This window comes from Nothobranchius furzeri, chromosome 16 (assembly GCF_043380555.1).
Source record: "Nothobranchius furzeri strain GRZ-AD chromosome 16, NfurGRZ-RIMD1, whole genome shotgun sequence".
NCBI classification, from domain to species: Eukaryota; Metazoa; Chordata; class Actinopteri; order Cyprinodontiformes; family Nothobranchiidae; genus Nothobranchius; species Nothobranchius furzeri.
Genome location: NC_091756.1, coordinates 54,692,869 through 54,712,254, shown reverse-complemented (window position 1 = coordinate 54,712,254; position 19,386 = coordinate 54,692,869). Strand labels below are relative to the sequence as shown.

At 44.8% G+C, this 19,386-nt stretch overlaps 1 protein-coding gene across 2 annotated transcripts in view; it reads right to left on the bottom strand.

Moving 5' to 3' along the window:
- LOC107387312 (PH and SEC7 domain-containing protein 1) overlaps positions 1-19,386 on the bottom strand; it is a 92,419-nt gene that overhangs the window by 67,824 nt on the left and 5,209 nt on the right. Inside the window, exons 1-3 of one of the 2 annotated variants that reach the window (XM_054749551.2) lie at positions 11,572-12,059; positions 2,610-4,864; positions 1,062-1,179 (exon numbers count right to left, since the gene is read on the bottom strand). In XM_054749551.2, coding sequence (XP_054605526.1) covers positions 1,062-1,179; positions 2,610-4,625 — 2,134 coding nt within the window. In that variant the 5' untranslated portion in view covers positions 4,626-4,864; positions 11,572-12,059. Of the gene's footprint in view, positions 1-1,061; positions 1,180-2,609; positions 4,865-11,571; positions 12,060-19,386 lie in introns of those variants that run through there. The other variant, XM_015962212.3, reaches the window with a different exon arrangement.

Here is a 19,386-nt window from a genome sequence, read left to right as displayed (position 1 = left end):
CTGCTGTCAGCAGGTGACAAGCTCCTGCGCTCGGGGGGGGGGGGGGGGGGGGGGGGTTGGGTGCAACGGGCTGTAGCGTCGGTACTGACACGCGATCGTCCATGTTGGTTCATTTCCTTTGATGTTTTCTGTCTTTTATTTGCGCCTGATGCGTTTCGCTGTGGATCAGAGCGCATCACCTGTTTTGTCCTCTGGTGACGCACCGATCACTGATGCGGCCGGCAAGCAGCGAGCACTCCGCTGTTTTTGCGGTCGGTAGATCTTTTAGAACTGCAGTTCAAAGGTAACTCATAAGGTGAATATATATGAACCCAGGTAGCAGTTTTTCTTTAGGACTGAGAGGAGATGCAGGAAGATAATAAACAGACAGGACAGAAAAATAGTCAAATAAAAACTAGTTAGTTTTTGTACCTGGTGGTTGCAACAAACAGACACCATTGAAGGTAATCAGAAGTGAGGAACAGAAAATGAAATGATTATTTTAATGTTTAGAGCAGCAGGAACTCTGAGAGGCTGCAGGCGCATCAGTGAGTTTGCGGCCGCTGCGCAGGGGGAGGGGGGAGAGGGCTGAAGCAGGGGGAGGGGGGAGAGGGCTGAAGCAGAAACTACCGTTGTTAAAAGAAATGTGTTTAACTTTGAAAATGTGGGCGCAATTTTAATTGTCAAAAACTCCAGCGAACCATTAGTTCATTTTGCTCAAATAGAAATAGAGGTCTGCCTCTAATACTGGCCCTCCTTCCAATAAAGGCCTGGAGCTTGGTGAGCTTGAGTCAAATACCGGCCCAGGCCTGTATTAGAGGATTTACGGTATTATTTATTTGGGGGAAAGTAAACATTGTGAGATTTATTCTGAGTCATCCAGGCCAGTGAGTGTTTGAAGGTATTTTAGTTTTAACTGGAAACAAGTCTGAGGAGTAGATATGGAGAGTATAAAATGAAGACTAGGCATTTTTTCAGATTATAAAAAAAAATTAACATCTTACACTTACTCTTATATTTCTGCTCACTGGTATAAAAACTAAACAATGAAATTAAAGGGTTATTTTATGTGTAACAATTACTTTTTCCACCCCTGCCAGGGGCCTCCTCTGCAGGGGTCCCGAATAAAAACTCCCACTTAGCTCGTGCAATCTTCTGACAGTGTAGAGAAGGAACAGCAGCTGCACTTTCACTGTCCGTCTGCAAAGATCCCACAGAAACAAACATAAAGCAGAGTTCCAGAGTTTTCCATCTTTCAGGAGTTATGAATGAATTTTTTGTGATAGTCTTACCCTGCTTTGTGATACAATGTTGGCAATACATACAATTTTTTGTTGTTGCTAAGCCTGCCCCTGTTCCGTAGAGCCCCATGCTATTATACTGACCTTCGCTCAGTACTAGCCAATAGCGTTAGACATCCGGTTCCGTAAAGTCAGCTGGTAGAACCTCGGGTCAGAACCAAACAGGGTGAAGCTGCTTTTAGCTACTATGCTGCTCACAGGTGGAATCTGCTTCCTTGTGACCTCAGGTGTGCCCCAACTCTAGAAACTTTTAAATCAAAATTGTAAACTTTCATGTATTTATCAGCCTTTGAATGAATGTCTGTTAAACTGCACCTTCTGCACTGTAACTGCTCACCCTTTCACTTTAACGTTGGCTTGTTTCTGATTCTTAAATCTAAAATTAATTTGTGTTTTACTTTTATCTAAAATTATTTGTTTATTTTAATCATGCTGCCACATTTATTTAAATGTTCTCGCCATTCTCGCTAATGGAAAGCACACAGAATAGCCTCTGTGTCTGAAATGTGCGATACAAATAAAGTTTCCTTGCCTTGCCTAGCTGTTACCGTCGCTCCCTGGGTGGATTTTCATTGACTGAGTGCAGACGAGAGTCGTGAGTTTTCAAGCAGTTCTTGAAAACTAGTGGAGGCTGGCTTAGGTTGTGAGAGTGCTTAATGAGCTGTCGCAAAGTCGGTCACACTGGACCACACTTGCAAAACACCCTCACGTTCACTGTTTTTTGTCACAATTCTGTTCACGATGAAAGATTTCTCTAATGGGCCATTCCCATCTGTACCGGGTCGGCCCGGGCCGGGTAGCGTAGGTTGTTTACATATCTGGGTGGCCTGGTATTTTTCCGGACCAACCAAGGCTCATTCTCAGCCCTCTTCTCGAGGGGGTCTGCTTCAGGCCGACCAGGGCCAACACACCCACTGCTGACAGCAAATTCACACCTTCCATTAGAGCAAGCCTCTGATTGGTGGGTAGAATCAGCCCACATGGGCTTAAGGCAAGGACGTGTGGAATCAACCGGGCCAGGCTGGGGCCGACTGGGGCTACCCGGCCCGGGCCGACCCGGTACAGATGGGAATGGCCCATTAGATGACCAAAAAATGCACAGTGTGGTCCAGGCTTTAAAGGAATAGTTGACAAATGTCACTAAGGGGAATCTAGTCAACATATTAGTGTTTTTCTTATAGTATTTACAGGCAGAGTCAGAAACAACTAGCACAGCTTTTAAATGCATCCTGCATTTACAAAGATGATATTAGGAAGGTTGATTTTTTTCTTAGTTTAAAAATACCAAACTACTCTTCAGCTCCGAGGCTTTTATCGGCCCTGACTCACCTGTATTCCTGAGGTTGCAGGTCCGGTCTCGTTGCTTTGGTGGCTGGACTGACTGGTCCCTGGAGATATACAGTCTTGGTCCCCCAAACTCCCGGTCACCCCACTAGAGCTTCGTGATGATGACCCGGGTATTGATCCATTCTGCTCCACCTGCCTTGTATCACATCCCTCCACTTCACGCGCTTCCTCCTCCTCCTCTTCAGAGTCCAGAGCCACTGGTCCGAGCAGAAGAATCTCTCTCCTCCGCTGCTCGGCCCGTTTCTGTTGGGCCGTGGGGCTGAGTGGCTGGTGCTGTTTACTGAATTCTTGAGTTTGTTGAGTGATGGCCTCAAACCCAGGTTCTGGGATGTTCTCCACATGGGTCCTCCACTGCTGCCTGGAAGTCCAGCTGACTGGAGCCTCTACGCTTTCATTGATGAAGAGCCTACGTGCTAGCTCTGTGCAGTCCTCCCTGTCGAAGCAGCTCAGGTCTCCTCTCCTGTCGTGGTGGCATGGGGACCAGGAGTCTCCGGTGTACTGCGGAGGCTGATGGCGATGCAGAGTGGGAGTGTCTGGTGTTCGAAACTCAGTCTGGAACAGCCTCGGATCTCTGATGGGAGAACTGATCTCAGTGGGAGGATGAGATGGACGGTGGACTTGTGAGGTAAGGGTGGGGGCACTCTGATCCAAAACAAAGCAGCTGTGTTTCTGAAAGCAGAGCTCCTGGTGTGTGCCATGATGACCATGAGGGGCTTCCGGCTGGTGAGGGTCTATCTCAGCAGCTGCTGGAGTCTTTTGGTCCTTTAAAGGGATGCTCATCTTCAGTGTTTCTTTAAAGTGTTGTGCGTTTGGAGTTGAATCTCCAGTGTTTGAACTACTCAGGCGCTCACCTGAAGAGTTGTGCAACAAGGACCTCCTCACCTCTGTGAACAGGGAAGACCCTTTGGAAGTCCTGTCTGCTGGTCTGAGAGCAGCTTCACGGCTAGGAACTGCAGAAGAAAACTCACAGTCACTTAACTGGTTTAAACCCTCGTCTCCGTTATTGCCATGTTGGAGGATTTCTCCCTGCAGTGACGAGTTCCTGTCAGTGGGCCTTTGGGTGGCAGGACTCTCTGCTATGGTTCTGTCTTCTCCTGGACAGTGAAGAGAGCTCCGAGGTTTAGCAGGTAGTCCAGGGTTCGACTGACAGCAAATCCTGGACTGGGAAGAAAGCTGATCTGATGCTGGGCTTTGAAGTAGCCTGTGAAAGTCCTGTCTGATATCTGTGGCGTCTTTGAGGTTTATGCTGAAGTTCTGACGCTGAACAGGAGACCCGGCCCAGGACTGACAGCGTGGCTGATGGTTAAAACGAGAGGAGGAGGTGTGCTCGAGTGCGTGGGCCAGTTTGATCCTCAGTAACGGGGAGCCAAACTCCTCCACAGCCCTCTGGGTAGCTGCCCTGCCGATCGGATCCAAGTGTGGCTGTCGAAGGCCGAGGGAGAACGTCTGCTGGTGACTCTCTGGAGACTGGAAAGGCGCTTTGGGGCTGGAGCTGCACATTGAATCGGGACATCCAAACCACATGGAATCACTAAGATGATGAAGGGAGTGGGTCGATTGCTCGTCTCTGACTTGTCTCTCACACACAGACTTACATGGACTGTCCACTGTCTTCACATTAGACTTCTCAACGTAACGGAAGCTGACCACAGACCGTTTCCCATCAGGAGGAGTGCGAGAGACATCAGCACCTCTAGAAGAGGGGGAGGGGTGGATGGAGGAACTCCAACTCTTGGTGACTGTAGGTGAGGTTGGAGCATGTTGGAGCTGACGGTTAACCACATTTTGAGATAGAGACTGTCTGTGCGTGTGGTCCTGATCCAGGCAGTGGACCGGGGAGGTGTCCCCAATGGTGGCTTGACTCAGCTGAGAGAGGAGCTCCACAGGACTGTCCTGACCTGAAATCCCCTGAGCCAGTCCCTCATCACACTTTCCATTCTGACCTGGGGCAGAACTCACTTCCACATAAAGATGAAGGACTTTTCCAGACTGGGACATGACCTCCTCTCAGCTCGTAATGAGGACACAGAACTGGGGCAGAGAGATGATCGGACAGTGTGAAAGAGAGGGTATTTTCTCTCGCTGGGCTGGATTTGGGTTTTCTGATGCTGCTGGTAGTCAGTTTATTTTCTGACGATGCTTCTTCTGCCTCCCAGCAAAGCAGAGACACACAGGCTCAACGGCCAGAGGACAAGCATGCCTGTGGGACACGTTGATTAGCACCAGACTCCTCATACCTGTGAATGAAAGAGGAAAAGAGTTTTCTGACTCATGCTCTGAAGGCACATGATGCAGAATATTAGTGTGCGTGAAGCTGAGCATCATCTTAACCCTCACCTTCCATTTTTTTAAACTCTTGTCTCTTTTTTTCTTCTGGACTTTCTCTAAACTCATTCAAGTTGAATTCTTTCCAAATGTCATGCTTTCCACAGCAATACTCTTGCTGACAACAGGCCTCTTTTTATAAAATAAGGTCCCTCCACTGGAGCCAGAGGACTCCAGGTCACTGCCAGCTGAGCCAAATTGGAGGTGTTGTCTGGTAACAGTGGGGGACAACGAGTTGTCAGAACCAGAACCATCAGAACCAGAACCATCTGTCCAAAATCATTGAAAGGGTAGCTTTCAAGCAGATCACAGAATAACTCTCACAAAACTGTCTGCTGGACCCTTACCAATCTGGGTTCAAAAAGGGCCACTCCACTGAAACTGCTCTGTTAGGAGTGATGGAATCCTTAAAAGAAGCTAGAGCGACTGCCAAATCCTCAGTGCTTATCCTGCTCGACTTATCGGCTGCATTTGACACCGTCAACCATGGCTTCCTTATGTCCACACTCTCTAACATGGGCATGACAGAGAAAGCACACGCCTGGTTTGAATCGTACCTCACAGGATGATCATTCAGTGTATCTTGGCTTGGACAATCCTCTACCATGCACCATCTTGCCACAGGAGTCCCCCAGGGCTCTGTACTAGGACCTCTTCTCTTTGCCACATATACCACCTCACTGGGTGAGATCATTCGATCACATGGCTTCTCCTCCCACTGCTATGCAGACGACACCCAGCTCTGTCATTTCCACCAGACGACCACACTGTCTCTGCACGAATATCAAACTGTCTCTCTGACATATCAAAATGGATGAAATCCCACCATCTCCAACTCAACCTCTCTAAAAGTGAACTACTTGTCATCCCAGCAAAACCATTCATACAGCACAATATCTCAATCCAAAATGACTTCCTATCTCTGGCTCCTTCATAGGCAGTTCAAAATCTGGGTGTTGGGATTGATGAACACCTGACCTTTAAAGATCATGTCTGTTGCTCGTTCATGCCGCTTTGCGCTGTATAACATACGAAAGATCAGACCATACCTAACACAACATGCCACCCAGCTCCTGGTGCAATCTACTGTCATCTCCCACCTCGATTACTGCAATGCCCTTCTAACTGGTCTTCCAGGCTGTACTGTGAGACCTCTTCAAATTGTCCAGAACGCAACGGTGCTTCTGGTCTTCAATCAGCCAAAAAGAGCACACGTCACCCCTCTGTTCATTGAGCTCCACTGGCTACCGCTAGCAGCACGCATCAAATTTAAATTGCTAACACTAGCATACAAAGTCTGAGATGGTACGGCTCCCATCTACCTGAATCCTCTTGCAGAGGCTTACGTCTCGGCCGCTCCGGTCATCACAGGATCGTCGGCTAGCAGTGCCTACACCACGCTCAGGACAATCCAGACTCTTCTCATGCATCGTTCCACAAATGTGGAATGACCTTCCAAGCACTACCAGAACAGCGGCTTCCTTTTCAAATTTTCAAGAAACTCCGGAAGACCCTGCTCTTCAGAGAGCATCTTCTAAACTAGCACCCTCCCTGCACCCGTCCCCCCTCTCTACTGTCCACTCCTTACTCCCTCCTCTCCATGACTGATGTCAAGTTGTTGTTATTATTGTTGTTGTTAGCCTCAAGGGCAACATGCCGATTATCACTTGTAAGTCACTTTGGACAAAAGCGTCTGCTAAATACATAAACATAAACATAAAATGTGAATACATTTGGGTTAAACCCCATTTGTTGCTTCTGTCCTGACTTCAAGGATGGTCCATCTCACCAAAGATTTCCACTTTTTGGGTTGTTGTGGCTACATATCTCACCAAGCTTCTTGGCATTTATAATATTCTTAGACTTTGGCAGCCTATACAGCTGCCTCTAAGCAGACTGTTCATTAGCCTTCACTTAAAAGGCAACAAAATCTTTCTCTTTGATTTTTTATTCATTTATAATATTAAAGCTACCAATGTCAGAGCCTCCTCTCTTTTGGTAATTGTTATGGGCTAACATTTTGTAAAGAATGAAAAAAAGACAAAGAATAAGAGTTTTCCAACAGTTAGGAGTCGACCTCTCAGAGATGACAAAATATCTTGCAATATCATGTATCATATTTTTTCATGTAGGATGATCTTAAATTCTGGCATGAAAGGTCTTGAGTGATCTGCATTTCAACTTCAACTAAAGTCCTGGTGGTAAACCCAGAAAGATACCACAGCTGGCAACTTTGACACATTTTTAGTCGCAGGATTATAGACTTTGTCCTTACAACCTATGTGCACATCTACAATGAATCAGATCCACGAGCTCCCACCTGACTTTAACTTTGAATCAAAATTTTCTAGGGGAGATGTTTACACAACCAAACTGAAAGTCTATTTTAAATTTCAGCCATCACTAAACTGTCATATGCATTTGTTTGACATGATGAAATCTACAACATGGAGCTCAGAGATGAAGCTTCTAGATGAGGACCAGGTCTCCTCAGGACAGTGTCAGGAGAACGATTCTGGTATCTTGGCCAACAGGTAACAAAGCCACTACTGTATTTCATGAAAAGTTGCTAATGAGATGGGCTCCACACAGATCTGAGACGTGGGATGACTCAGCAAATAACTTGAGAGAACTGTCATCTTGCAAAATTTTTGAACAAATTGCAAATTCAAAGTGAGATTTGCAACTAATGAGAAAAAAGGAGAGCCCTCGCAAACAAATCTGTCATGAGCACCAGCATGTCATTAGCTCATGTCAACCCAGGGGGAGAGTATCAGCAGATATGATCTGCTGCTACCAACAGAGGAAGTCTGTAAGAATATACTAATAGCTATTGATTCTGTACAAAGCGGATGGGTCCAAACCTCATTAGTGCTCCTTTATCTGTTTATGGGGGTAGCAGTAGCTCAGGAGGTCGAGCGGGCTGTCCAGCAGTGCTGTTGTGTCCTTGGGCAAGACACCTCACCCACCTAGCCTGCTGGTGGTGGTCGGAGGGACCAGTGGCGCCTGTGCTTGGCAGCCTCACCTCTGTCGGTGCGCTCTAGGGCAGCTGTGGCTACACTGCAGCTCATAACCATTAATATGTGTGTGTGGATGGATGAATGATACACTGTAGTGTAAGTGTTTGGTGTCTTCTGATTCTGAGAGGCGCTGTACAAGTGCAGCTCATTAATCATTTATTTATCCTCTTACTGCAACAAGCACGGACAAATAAAGCAATAGAGCAACAGAGACCAGAATGAAGCTGAAGACGTCGTGTAAAGGAGTAAGAGCTGTGTTGGCGGTCAGCCAGAGCATAGTAGAAGCTGTAGCACATACAACACAACTGCTGTCCTCTGCAACAGGACACAAAATAACTGGTTGACTTAACAAATGCACAAAGAAAATCAGAAAAGCTAAATCAATTCAATATTATTTTGAGACTGCAATACATTCTCCAACTCTACTACTGGAAAAACAAATGACTCCATTCCTCCCCCATGCCTGTCGGAAATCCCAGACAAGTATGAAATAGACTGTAATATAATTTGTAACTACTGGATCTGTTCTTGACTCCTTGAACTTAACCCTCTGGAGTCTGTGAGCTACTTCTTCTCAGTCGGAAACCACCCCAGCCATTTTTCGTCGATACTGCTTCTGTCTCAGACGCACACAGAGCTCTGAGATAATTACTCCGAGAAACTTGCTGGACCTGATTACCTTGATCCATTCTTTGTAAAAGCGACCGATGATCTCACATACTCAAAGATAAAATCTAATGTGAATCTGTCTCTCATCACAAATGGAATTTCTTCAGTCTGTAAATCTGCATTTGTGTTTCCTCTATTAAAAGGGAGTGTTTATAGGTCTATTTCAGAACAACCTGTTGGCAACTGGAAGAGAAACTGAATACGAACAATGTCTACAACACATTTCATTCTGGTTTTTGAAAGAATCAAAGCTACAGCAGCTTTAAAGAGTGAATTACTTTACTGAGCCTGACAGGAAGCAACACCTTGCTGCCCTTTTCGTTGACAAGTTAAAGGCTTTTGACACAGCTTAGTGAAACAGAGACTATCTGATAGACAAGTTTAAGACATCCTGTTTCTTCATAGATATATTTCAATAGATGTCAGCATGTAAAGCATGTCCCCATGGACCCCAGCCCCCTCCTGTTCTTCCTCTACATTCCCCTCATGTGTCCCCTTGTGCTCTGAGGTCCTGTCCACATGTAGCCGGGGATCTGCCTAAACGTAGATATTTTTCTACGTTTTGGCCTGTCAACCACACGAAAACGGAGTTTTTTCACACGAAAACGGATCTTTTGAAAAACTCCGGCCAAAGTGAAGATCTGTGTTTTCTCCGTTTTGGGTGTCTGCGTGTGGACAGACAAAACCGGAGTTTTAAGGTCCGCAACGTCACTTTCCGCGACAAAAAAATGCTGACATCACGTGTGCGACCTGTGTTTACACTAGCCGACAGCGTGGATGTCCTCAGAGCTGCACTCGCTTTATCAATTGTCCAAGCGCTTTTTGCTTGTTTGTTTTTGCAAGCGGAATTACTGCTCCTTGCGGAAGACCACAGACGAAGGACGAGGTTAAGAACGGGGGAAGTACTGCCGCCTACAGGTCTGGCATGTCCTTAACAACGTATTTATCCGGGTACGTGTGGACAGTTTCTTTTTAAAACAAGGTGGTGTGGATGCAAGTTTTTGGAGGGGCGGATATTCGATTTAAAAAAAACCCGGCTACGTGTGGACTAGGCCTGTGTGTCCCTATACTTCCCCAGCCCACTCAGGTTCTCCTCATGTGTCTTCTTGTGTTCCCCAGCTCCCTCTAGGCTTCCCTCATGTTTCCTCCTAGTCACTCCCTTGTAGTTCCTATTTGTTTGTATTAGTCCTCCTCACCTCTCTAGTCATTAGTAGTTTATCTCAGTCTTTAGGTTTAGTTATTTAGTGTTTTATAGGTTATGGTTTATCTCCCCCTCTGCTTAATTCGTTCCCCATTTAGTTTCTCCATGACACCTGTCTTCCCTCTAGACCTCACTCCTCACACCTGTCACCTGTTCCCCTGATTGCTTCCCTCTGTGTTTAAAACCCTGTCTTGTGTCCCTCAGTGTTTGTTGGTCCATTGTCTTTGTCAGCCTTGTTCTGTTTCCCCACATGGTCTCTAGTTATCTGCTCAGAAAGTGAGCTTTTTTTTGGTTTTGTCAGGGATTTAGATATTTGGCTTGGCTTCCTGCCCTTTTAGATTTTATTTTTGTTCCCCATCCTAATAAAAGGAATTTTTATTTTACATCCGCTTCTGCCTCGTGTCGTTCTGGGTGTTCAGCATTTTGGGTCCTAACCACCTGCTCTCAACGTGACATCACCTATCAGTATCTTGGCCTAACTTTGGGCTATATCTTTGGATATTTGTCTCATCTGCTGTTGTGTTTGTTTGTATTTGAGTTTTATTCGTTACATAAGGTATTACGGTGATTCTTCTTCATACCTTAGTGTATTTCAATAGTTTAAATATTTATAACATCCGATAATGAAATTGTTGCATTCAGAGTATTTTCACAAATTTTATTCAGTTTTTCAAACCCATTAAATACACCGCATAATTTCTAAGGCCGTTTGACAAAATAGTCATCATGTCCTAAAGTCTGGACGTTATTATTACTGCTGAAATGGACTTTGATCCACAGCCAGCGTCTGCGGAGGGTCTAATGAGGGATAACGATGAACGCTTGGCATCAGTGTGGTCGTCAAGAGAAGCTACAGAGTCAGCATTTTTACTCACGGTGATGCTCCATTTCAGACTAAATCTGTCTGTTTTGGACAGAAAGTCTGCACTCCGGCATTTAAACAGAGGTGACGGACCAGGTGGGAGACAGAATCCAAGGAAAGAGCAGAAAAAGGAAGACGTCTTTTATCCAACTGGGATGAATACAAAGCCACAGCTGCTGAGATCTGATGACTCATCCTCTTCTTGTCTCTGAGTTATAATGCTCACAAAAGGGTATACACACACACACACACACACACACACACACACACACACACACACACACACACACACACACACACACACACGTATGTATAAACTCCCTGGCCTCCATGTTTCCACGAGCCACATCACACAGGTAATTAAACCCCAGGCAGCGCTAATATTAGCTCCCTTGGTCTGATGCTGTGTCGGTGGGGACTTGAGCTAATATTAGCTCTCAGCTTGGCTGTGCTGGTGCCATGCTCTAAGATTTCAACAACATGACAAGCCAGCAGCCTTTTAAACCCTGAAAGGATTAAGATGGTGTGCATAGATGACAATGGGCACTCTGAGACAATAACAGTCCTCCCACAACAAAAAAGCAACTAGCTGGTTTCTCCAGATGCAGGGGCGGATTAAGGACTGAAGAACATCCGGGGCTTAACACACACACACACGCACTAGTCAACATCATATTTGTCTTGTACCACATAATTTTTAATCTGAAGCTACATATTAAGCATTTTCAGGGCAGAGTATTGTTCCTGTTAGTGTTTAGTGTGAGATGATAGTAAATATTCCCTTTCTCTCTCCAACAACTTTACCTGATAAGCTAACTTTAGGCAAACCAGCAGCACAACAAATATGTTCAAATAAGACTCACAAACCTGAGTCAGCACCAGTCTCATCAAAGCTGGGGTTCTGTCGCCGTACTTTTGGTCTAAAAAACGTCCTCATGTCCATCTTCACTCAATTCAGGCAGAGACTGCAGAAGAAGCCGGCTACTGAAGGGCTTCTTCTTCAGTGGTGGAGGCTCAGGCAGGCTGTATACAAACTACTGCCAGCTGCTCCCTCTCTGTTGGACTTTGGTACTGCATGTTACTTCCGCGATTTAGATCCGGGGCTTTCCATGAAACATCCGGGGCTTCAGCCCAAGTAGCCGGGCCTAACACCGCCCCGTCCAGATGTAAAATAAATTCTGTCAACTTGTCCCCCAGAAAAGCACCTAAAACACACCATCCAGACAGTGAGTTTCTCATGCTTCTGAATCCTAATGAGACAAAGCAGCAGCTAAAGCAGACTGACTGGGACTAATGCCGATCAGCTGTTTGACTCATCCAGAGGAAGCAGAAAGTCTCATCGTGTACGAGGAGAAGAATCCAGACGGGATAGGACTCAATCAGAACCTCAGGGGTCATGACCTCATGCCTTCACAACTTCTTTACTCACTAGAGGATTAAGAAAAACCAGTGACAGCAGAAAAAAGAGAAAAACAAAGAAGTGCAACACTTGCAACATGAAAATCTGTAAAATAATCCAATTTTTAATTTCACTTAGTTGTTTCTAATCAGCGCTGATCAGCATCGTTTTAGTAGGTTTTTTTGGTGTTTGAACTTTGGTTGAACATTTAGCTGAATTACCATGTTAGTTATGTGGAACCGGTCTGAGCCGAGTCCCTCAGGCTGATGTTTTAAACAAGTCTAACTGAGCAACAACCGTATATGAAGACCAAAACCTTCCTACAAACATGCTTTGCCCCGGGTTTTTACCCTACTGAATAATAAATAGACTTCTGCTTTATATGCCCTCCTGTGCAGGTCTAAATATGAGAGTATTTTATATTTTATTTGATGAAACTTCCCTTTATAAATCGATTTCTCAGAGTTGAGAGACAGTAGTCTGCCAAAGTAACTAATACAGTGTCTCTGTTTCAAAAGAACATTCACACGTATTTAAAACATCAGCAGATTTCCATTGCAAATGGAGCAGAAGGAAGTGTGACCCCAGGAGGTGGTCGTCAATGGATTTGAAACTATTAATGACATGTTAGTTAGTTGTCAACACCATAGTGTCGAGTGAAGCTGCAGTGACACAGAAGCTTGATGTACGAGTGTGTGTGTGTGTGTGTGTGTGTGTGTGTGTGTGTGTGTGTGTGTGTGTGTGTGTGTGTGTCTGAGAGTTAGAAAAAACAACCTCTGAGCTTAAAGACATGGATGATGGGCCTGCTTAGGGTGAATTAGCACTGATGGTGAGTTCATAAATGGGAAAAACGTTTGTTTTATTGCTGCTTGAGACGTATTGTGTTCATGGCCTGAAATAAAAATCAGATTGTTCAGTTGCAGATCAGCAGATCTCTGGTTAAGCTGGTTATTCAGAATTTTGTCTGTTTCTGATCTCCAGCTAGTGTTTTGATGCAGCAACATTTTAGAAATGTTTCTACTTTCTAAACAAACTCGGATTAAACAGGAGAACTTCTGCAACAATCAGATTCCTGTACTGGCTCGTGTTCGGGTAAATCCTCCCGTGTTCCTACGGAACGTGAGCTGAAGGGGATGTCGACACGCCCACACACAGATTATACACAGATATGCTGTCCCTCATCTCACACATCGTCAATATGATCGTGTCATTAATGCTTCTACAGTCACACACACACACACACACACACACACACACACACACACGCGCACACAGATTATACACAGATATGCTGTCCCTCATCTCACACATCGTCACATATGATCGTGTCATTAATGCTTCTACAGTCACACACACACACACACACACACACACACACACACACACACACACACACACACACACACACACACACAGATTATACACAGATATGCTGTCCCTCATCTCACACATCGTCACAAATGATCGTGCCATTAATGCTTCTACAATTACAATCACACACACACACACACACACACACACACACACACACACACACACACACACACACACACACACACACACACACACACACACAAGCACACTCCGACAAGAAGCAGATTCTGGTTTCTGTCCTTCTCTTGTCTGATGCTTGTTTCTATGTGTCGTGCACATCTGGACAGGCGGTGAGTAAGCTGTCACCTGTCTCTGCGCTTGGTTGTGTCAGCAGGAACCAGACACCCGTTTGTTCTACAGACACTCAAATACCACTCCTGTAGGTCCTATCTCACCTCTCCTGCAACGTACTGGATGCACACCTCATCGATTTTGTGTACTCCTCCCAACAGAAGAATCAGTGCAGACCTGCAATGCCCCCACCCTGAGCCTCCTTCCGCATCAGCCTATCAGCACTTGTATCTGAGCAAGCTCCACCTCCTTCCTCCTCCCTCTTCTGAACCAGTGGTCAATGAGAAAGTGTAAGGAGCCTTCCATTTTTACTTAGACAACATCCATGGCTGTGTAATTATTTATTTCTCATGCTAATAAAGCTGTTAAAAATGTTTAACTAGCCCCTGCTTCATTTTTATAAACAATTTTACACGCCGAAATAAAAATTAATGAAAAGTCCACAAACATAGGACTATAGGTAAAAACCACCCTCACATAATAAATATTAGACCAGTATTTTTTTGTTTTTGACATTTAAAGATGCAGCCTAAATTGGCCGATTCAGCAAATGCTCAGCTAAATCGGTGGTCGGCCATTTTGGTCTGTGGTCACCTTTGAAAAGCTAATTACCATCAGCAGATTTTCACAAATCTGATTATTTTTAGAAACTGTTAAAAGAAAAAATTGTATTCTGTTAATTAGATCTGTGAGATAAATGAATATTTGTGGGTCAGAGCTTTACAACATGAGCCATATTAGTCATTTTGATATTATTAACATTAAAACTCAAACTTAACCCCTGCTGTAAGAAAATTAAGAATCCACTGGTGATCTAATTGTCCTGAGCCCAGTCTGCATTTGTGACAGTTCTTTCTGGAAAAACATGAATTCGTTTCCATATTATTAGGCTGCAGCATGAATGTAGGTCGGGGTGAAGGAGAAATGGAGACAGATGAAGAAGCAAACTGCAGAAAGATACTAAATTATTAAAAAATACTTTATTTAGATAAAATTAGAATGCAGGCTCAAACACACGATAACAGAAAACCAACATGGTGTATGAAAAATCAAAGTTTAGGTGATCAAGCAGTCAAAACAAAAAGCGAAGCCAAGAAGACGAGGAGGAGGAACAGTTTAGCTTAAAGAGTAGAACTGATCTGCAGCTGATAGAAGTGGAACCAGGAGCAGGGGAACATTCAGGCCTGAGACGGATGTCAGAGAAATCAAACACTGACCACAAACATCCACAGCTTAACACAAATCTGCATCATTCTAGTCAGATTAAAAGACAGGAACTTTTGATCTTTTAACTGCTAATTCATTTAAACAAAGGTCAGTGAAATGTCAGCAGGTCAACTTTCCGTAGTGAAGCCAAGGATCAAATGTCCGAGAAACCTTTACAGGCAGTCCAGTTCTCCACAGGAACAGAGAACAAACACGGAACATAATCAGATTTACATCTGTAGAGAACTCATCTCAGAAACGGATCCTCTGTGTCTGGATGAGGTGAAACAGGTGAACACAGCAGCCATCATCTACCCCCCCTCCAGACTGCACCAGACCCAACCACACCAGCCTCCACCTTTCAGCAGCGTCAGCACTCAGATGCAAGATGCAAGAGTTTCCTTAAGCTTCTGTCAGCCCTCAGCACCACCTCTCTCCCTGACCGCCCCTCCGTTTCTGAACAATCAAACGCCATGTCTGTGGCTGAGCTTGAGTCCTGCAGAGACAAAGTATGATTCTTATTGATCAGTAGTTTTTAAGATAAGGTCCTCCATGTGACTGGTGGAGGATGAAGACTGGATGTTTTATTTAAACACTTATTTAAAGTGAACAGATGACAGATTATTACAGTTTTCACCCTCTTCACTTGAGAGAACCTTGATTTGTATGGTGTCTAAAGGTTGGTTTATGCTTGACGCGTCCGCGAGGTCCGCACGGCTCCGCGCGGCAAAGTTGCGTCATTTTGCGTCATTTTAACAACCACGCCCCTCCACTGCGTCTCCGCTCGGCCCAAAATTTCCGCAACGCGCACCTAGGAAATTTTCTAACTACGCGGACGGTCGGACGCGGAAAAACATGGCGGACCGGCAAGAACTAGTATGGCAGAGGTTCGTAAATACAGACATTTGTATGATTCAGCCCTCAGAGATCACCGTGATCAACATGTTGTTAATAATTCTTGGAGAGAAATAGCTCGCACTGTCGGAAAAGACGAGGACGCTAAAAATGCTGGAATGCCATGTTGTAAACAACAGTAATTTCTACTTCTACTATGGTGTAGTGTTGGATGCATGCCATAGAGCTCCATGCTGCCCCCTACAGTTTGGGAGAATATTGGCTCACCGCAGAGACGAGCCGCATGAACCATAAACGCTGCGAGTTGTGAAGCGCGTTACATCCGCGAGCCGCATCACCAAGTGGAAAGTGAATGTGTCAAGCATAAACCAAGCTTTAGAATTCACCTCACCTTCCTCCACTTATCCGGGGTCTGAGTCGCGGGGGCAGCATCCCAAGTAGGTGCCCCCACGTTATTCTCTCCCCGGCCAAGTCCACCAGCTCCTCAGCTGGGACACCCAGGCGTTCCCTGGCCAACCCAGACATGTATTTCCTCCAGGTGGTCCTGGGTCGATCCGTGGGCCCCCTGCCGGCAGGACATGCCCAAAACACTTCTCGAGGGAGGCGTCCAGGAGGCGACCAGATGCCTGAACCACCTTAACTGGCTCCTTTTGATGCAGAGGAGCAGCGGTTCCACCAAGGCCCTGTCCACACGTAGCCGGGGATCTGCCAAAACGTAGATATTTTTCTACGTTTTGGCCTGTCATCCACACGAAAACGGAGTTTTTTCACACGAAAACGGATCTTTTTAAAAACTCCGGCCAATGTGGAGATCTGCGTTTTCTCCGTTTTGGGTGTCTGCGTGTGGACAGACAAAACCGGAGTTTTAAGGTCCGCAACGTCACTTTCCGTGACAAAAAAATGCTGACATCACGTGTGTGACCTGTGTTTACACTAGCCGACAGCATGGATGCCCTCAGAGCTGCGCTCGCTTTATCAATTGTCCAAGTGCTTTTTGCTTGTTTGTTTTTGCAAGTGGAATTACTGCCCCTTGCGGAAAACCACAGACGAAGGACGAGGTTAAGAACGGGGAAGTACTGCCGCCTACAGGTCTGGCATGTCCTTAACAACGTATTTATCTGGGTACGTGTGGACAGTTTTTTTTTAAACGAGGTGGTGTGGATGCAAGTTTTTGGAGGGGCGGATATTCGTTTAAAAAAAGAGACGGCTACGTGTGGACTAGGCCTCGGAGTCCCTCTCAGGTGTCCGAGTTCCTTACCCTGTCCCTAAGCTGAGCCCGGCCACCCTGCGAAGGAAACTCATTTCGGTCGCTTGTATACGTGACCTCGTTCTTTTAGCTGATTTATTTAGAATGTTGGGGTATTTTTAAATAAAACTTTACATCCATCTTTGACATCTTGATTTTAAAACCAAGAACTAGTTTTGAGAAGAAGACATTGTTGGGGGGTGGGATCTTACCAGGTATCCAGGAAAAAAGCACCATTGGCATGCAGCTCAAATCCATTAGTAACAACATACAACAGCAGCTGATCACATTTAATGCTGCAGCGCGGCCACATCATTAGCGTAGCGTAGCATTAGACTGTGTGGTATCTTCAGGTGGGGGTAACAGCTATTACTGAGGCAGTTCAGAGTTTCCGTTTTAATGTCACAAACTTTATCAAAATGATCAAATCTGTGGTGACCTGATGTTGGTGGTGGTCACGCTATGCTAGAACGTCAAGCACATCGTGGTGATGTTATATAATGTCACTTGCTAAAAGCCATTTATCAGGATGCGCTGCAGACAGATGAACAAAACTGTAACATGAACATCGTTTGAGATGCTTGGATCCAGGATCTGGTTCTTTAGGTCCTGATCTAGATCCCATGATGATAGGAGAGGGTCAGTAAGTCCAGAACCGTTCAGCTCAGTTCCTTCTTCACCACAACAGAGCAGATCAACACCTTACTGTAGACCTTCCTACCGCCCCACAGGGACAAGACACTAGAAATGAAGGACATTTGGAACCTGTCTCACCTTAGGTTCTGTAATGTGGAGAAATGTGAGAGGAGCTGGAGTCAGGATGCAGCAGAAGATATGTATATCTATATAAATATTAGGGCTGGGGCTTGATTAAAATTGTTAATCTAATTAATTACAGGCTTTGTAATTAATCAATCTCAATTAATCGCATTTTAATCGTTCAGGAGAATGTGCTCTCAAAGTAAAACTTTTAATTAAAATTATGAGACAGAGAATCAAACATTAGACATGGTTATTACTGTAAACTAAAGCTTTTAATAAAAAAATGCATTTTAATTATTCAAATGTCACTGTGTGATATGAAACAAAACCCAAACCATCTAAAATTTATAATTACAATTATAATTACAATTAGAAAACACCTGCAAAGGGTTCCTGAGCCTTTCTGTCTCTCTGTCTAGTTGAATGACTGAAATAAATTTGACTTTGCACCAGATTCTAATTTTTCCAGTTTCACTTGTTTGTATAATTGGGAGTTTTTATTAGCATTTCTACTCATAATGTAGTAAAAACACATAAATAATAATCCTTCAAAATGACAGTAGAACAGGCACAAATATGATCTAGGACTTAAATGTACTAACTTTTAACACCAGAGCAGGCATGGCATATTCTGAGAATGATCAGGAACACTAACTGGTTCCAGTTGGATGACTGGAGGTTGATGGGAAGATAAAAGATCATGGCGAGGAAATAATGATCTGACGAACAGGTGAGAGGACCTTCCTTACATGGGAAGTCCTGATGTCACGTTAATAAGGGGATGCTGCAGACCCGCAGATTCACGCCTGCAGCAGAGAATCTGGTGTGATCTCCAGCCTGATCACAACTTCCTCGTTCCTCGCTGCCCCTGATACACTTAAGCATCCGTCCCTTAGCTGATGACAGCTTCAACACACCTGCAGCTTAATGATAGTAATGCATGTGATGTTTAGACAGAGACTCGTCTCAGAAACATATAATCCCCCGACAGAATTGTTTAGAAAATCATCAGAAAAGTTTCAGTGTTTCTGTTTTAACTTAAACTTCTGTTTTCAACTTTAAGACACGTTGTTTGTGATTGTTTACGAGTAGTGAGGACACGGAGCGTTCTCCCAGCGGCAGCCAGGTGCCTCTCGTTTGTCTGACTACTTTCATAAACTACTGTTAGGGCACAGAATTATTCTGTCTGGTGCTTTCAGCGCTGCACAGATGTTACGTAAATGTTAAAAATATAGCTTACCGCAACTTTTGTAAAGTTTCCGGTGCCACCGGGCAGCTGAAGCAGAGACGATCTCTGAAAAATGTCCGCGACACGGACTCAGTTGTTGTCTGGAAGTTTTTTTTTTCAAGTTAAGAAAAGAGGCGGACGTGTTTACTAAATCCTGCATCAGTCCAAGCAAGGCAACTTCCTTCTGTTTTTATTACGTTTTAGTAGCCATTAGCACTGTGCATTGTTGTGTGCGTCAGTGATATTCAGTTTACGAGAAAGTCGTGCAATGACAAGGGTTCCGCCGTGCTTGAAATGCAAGCTGCGATTAAATGCGTTAAT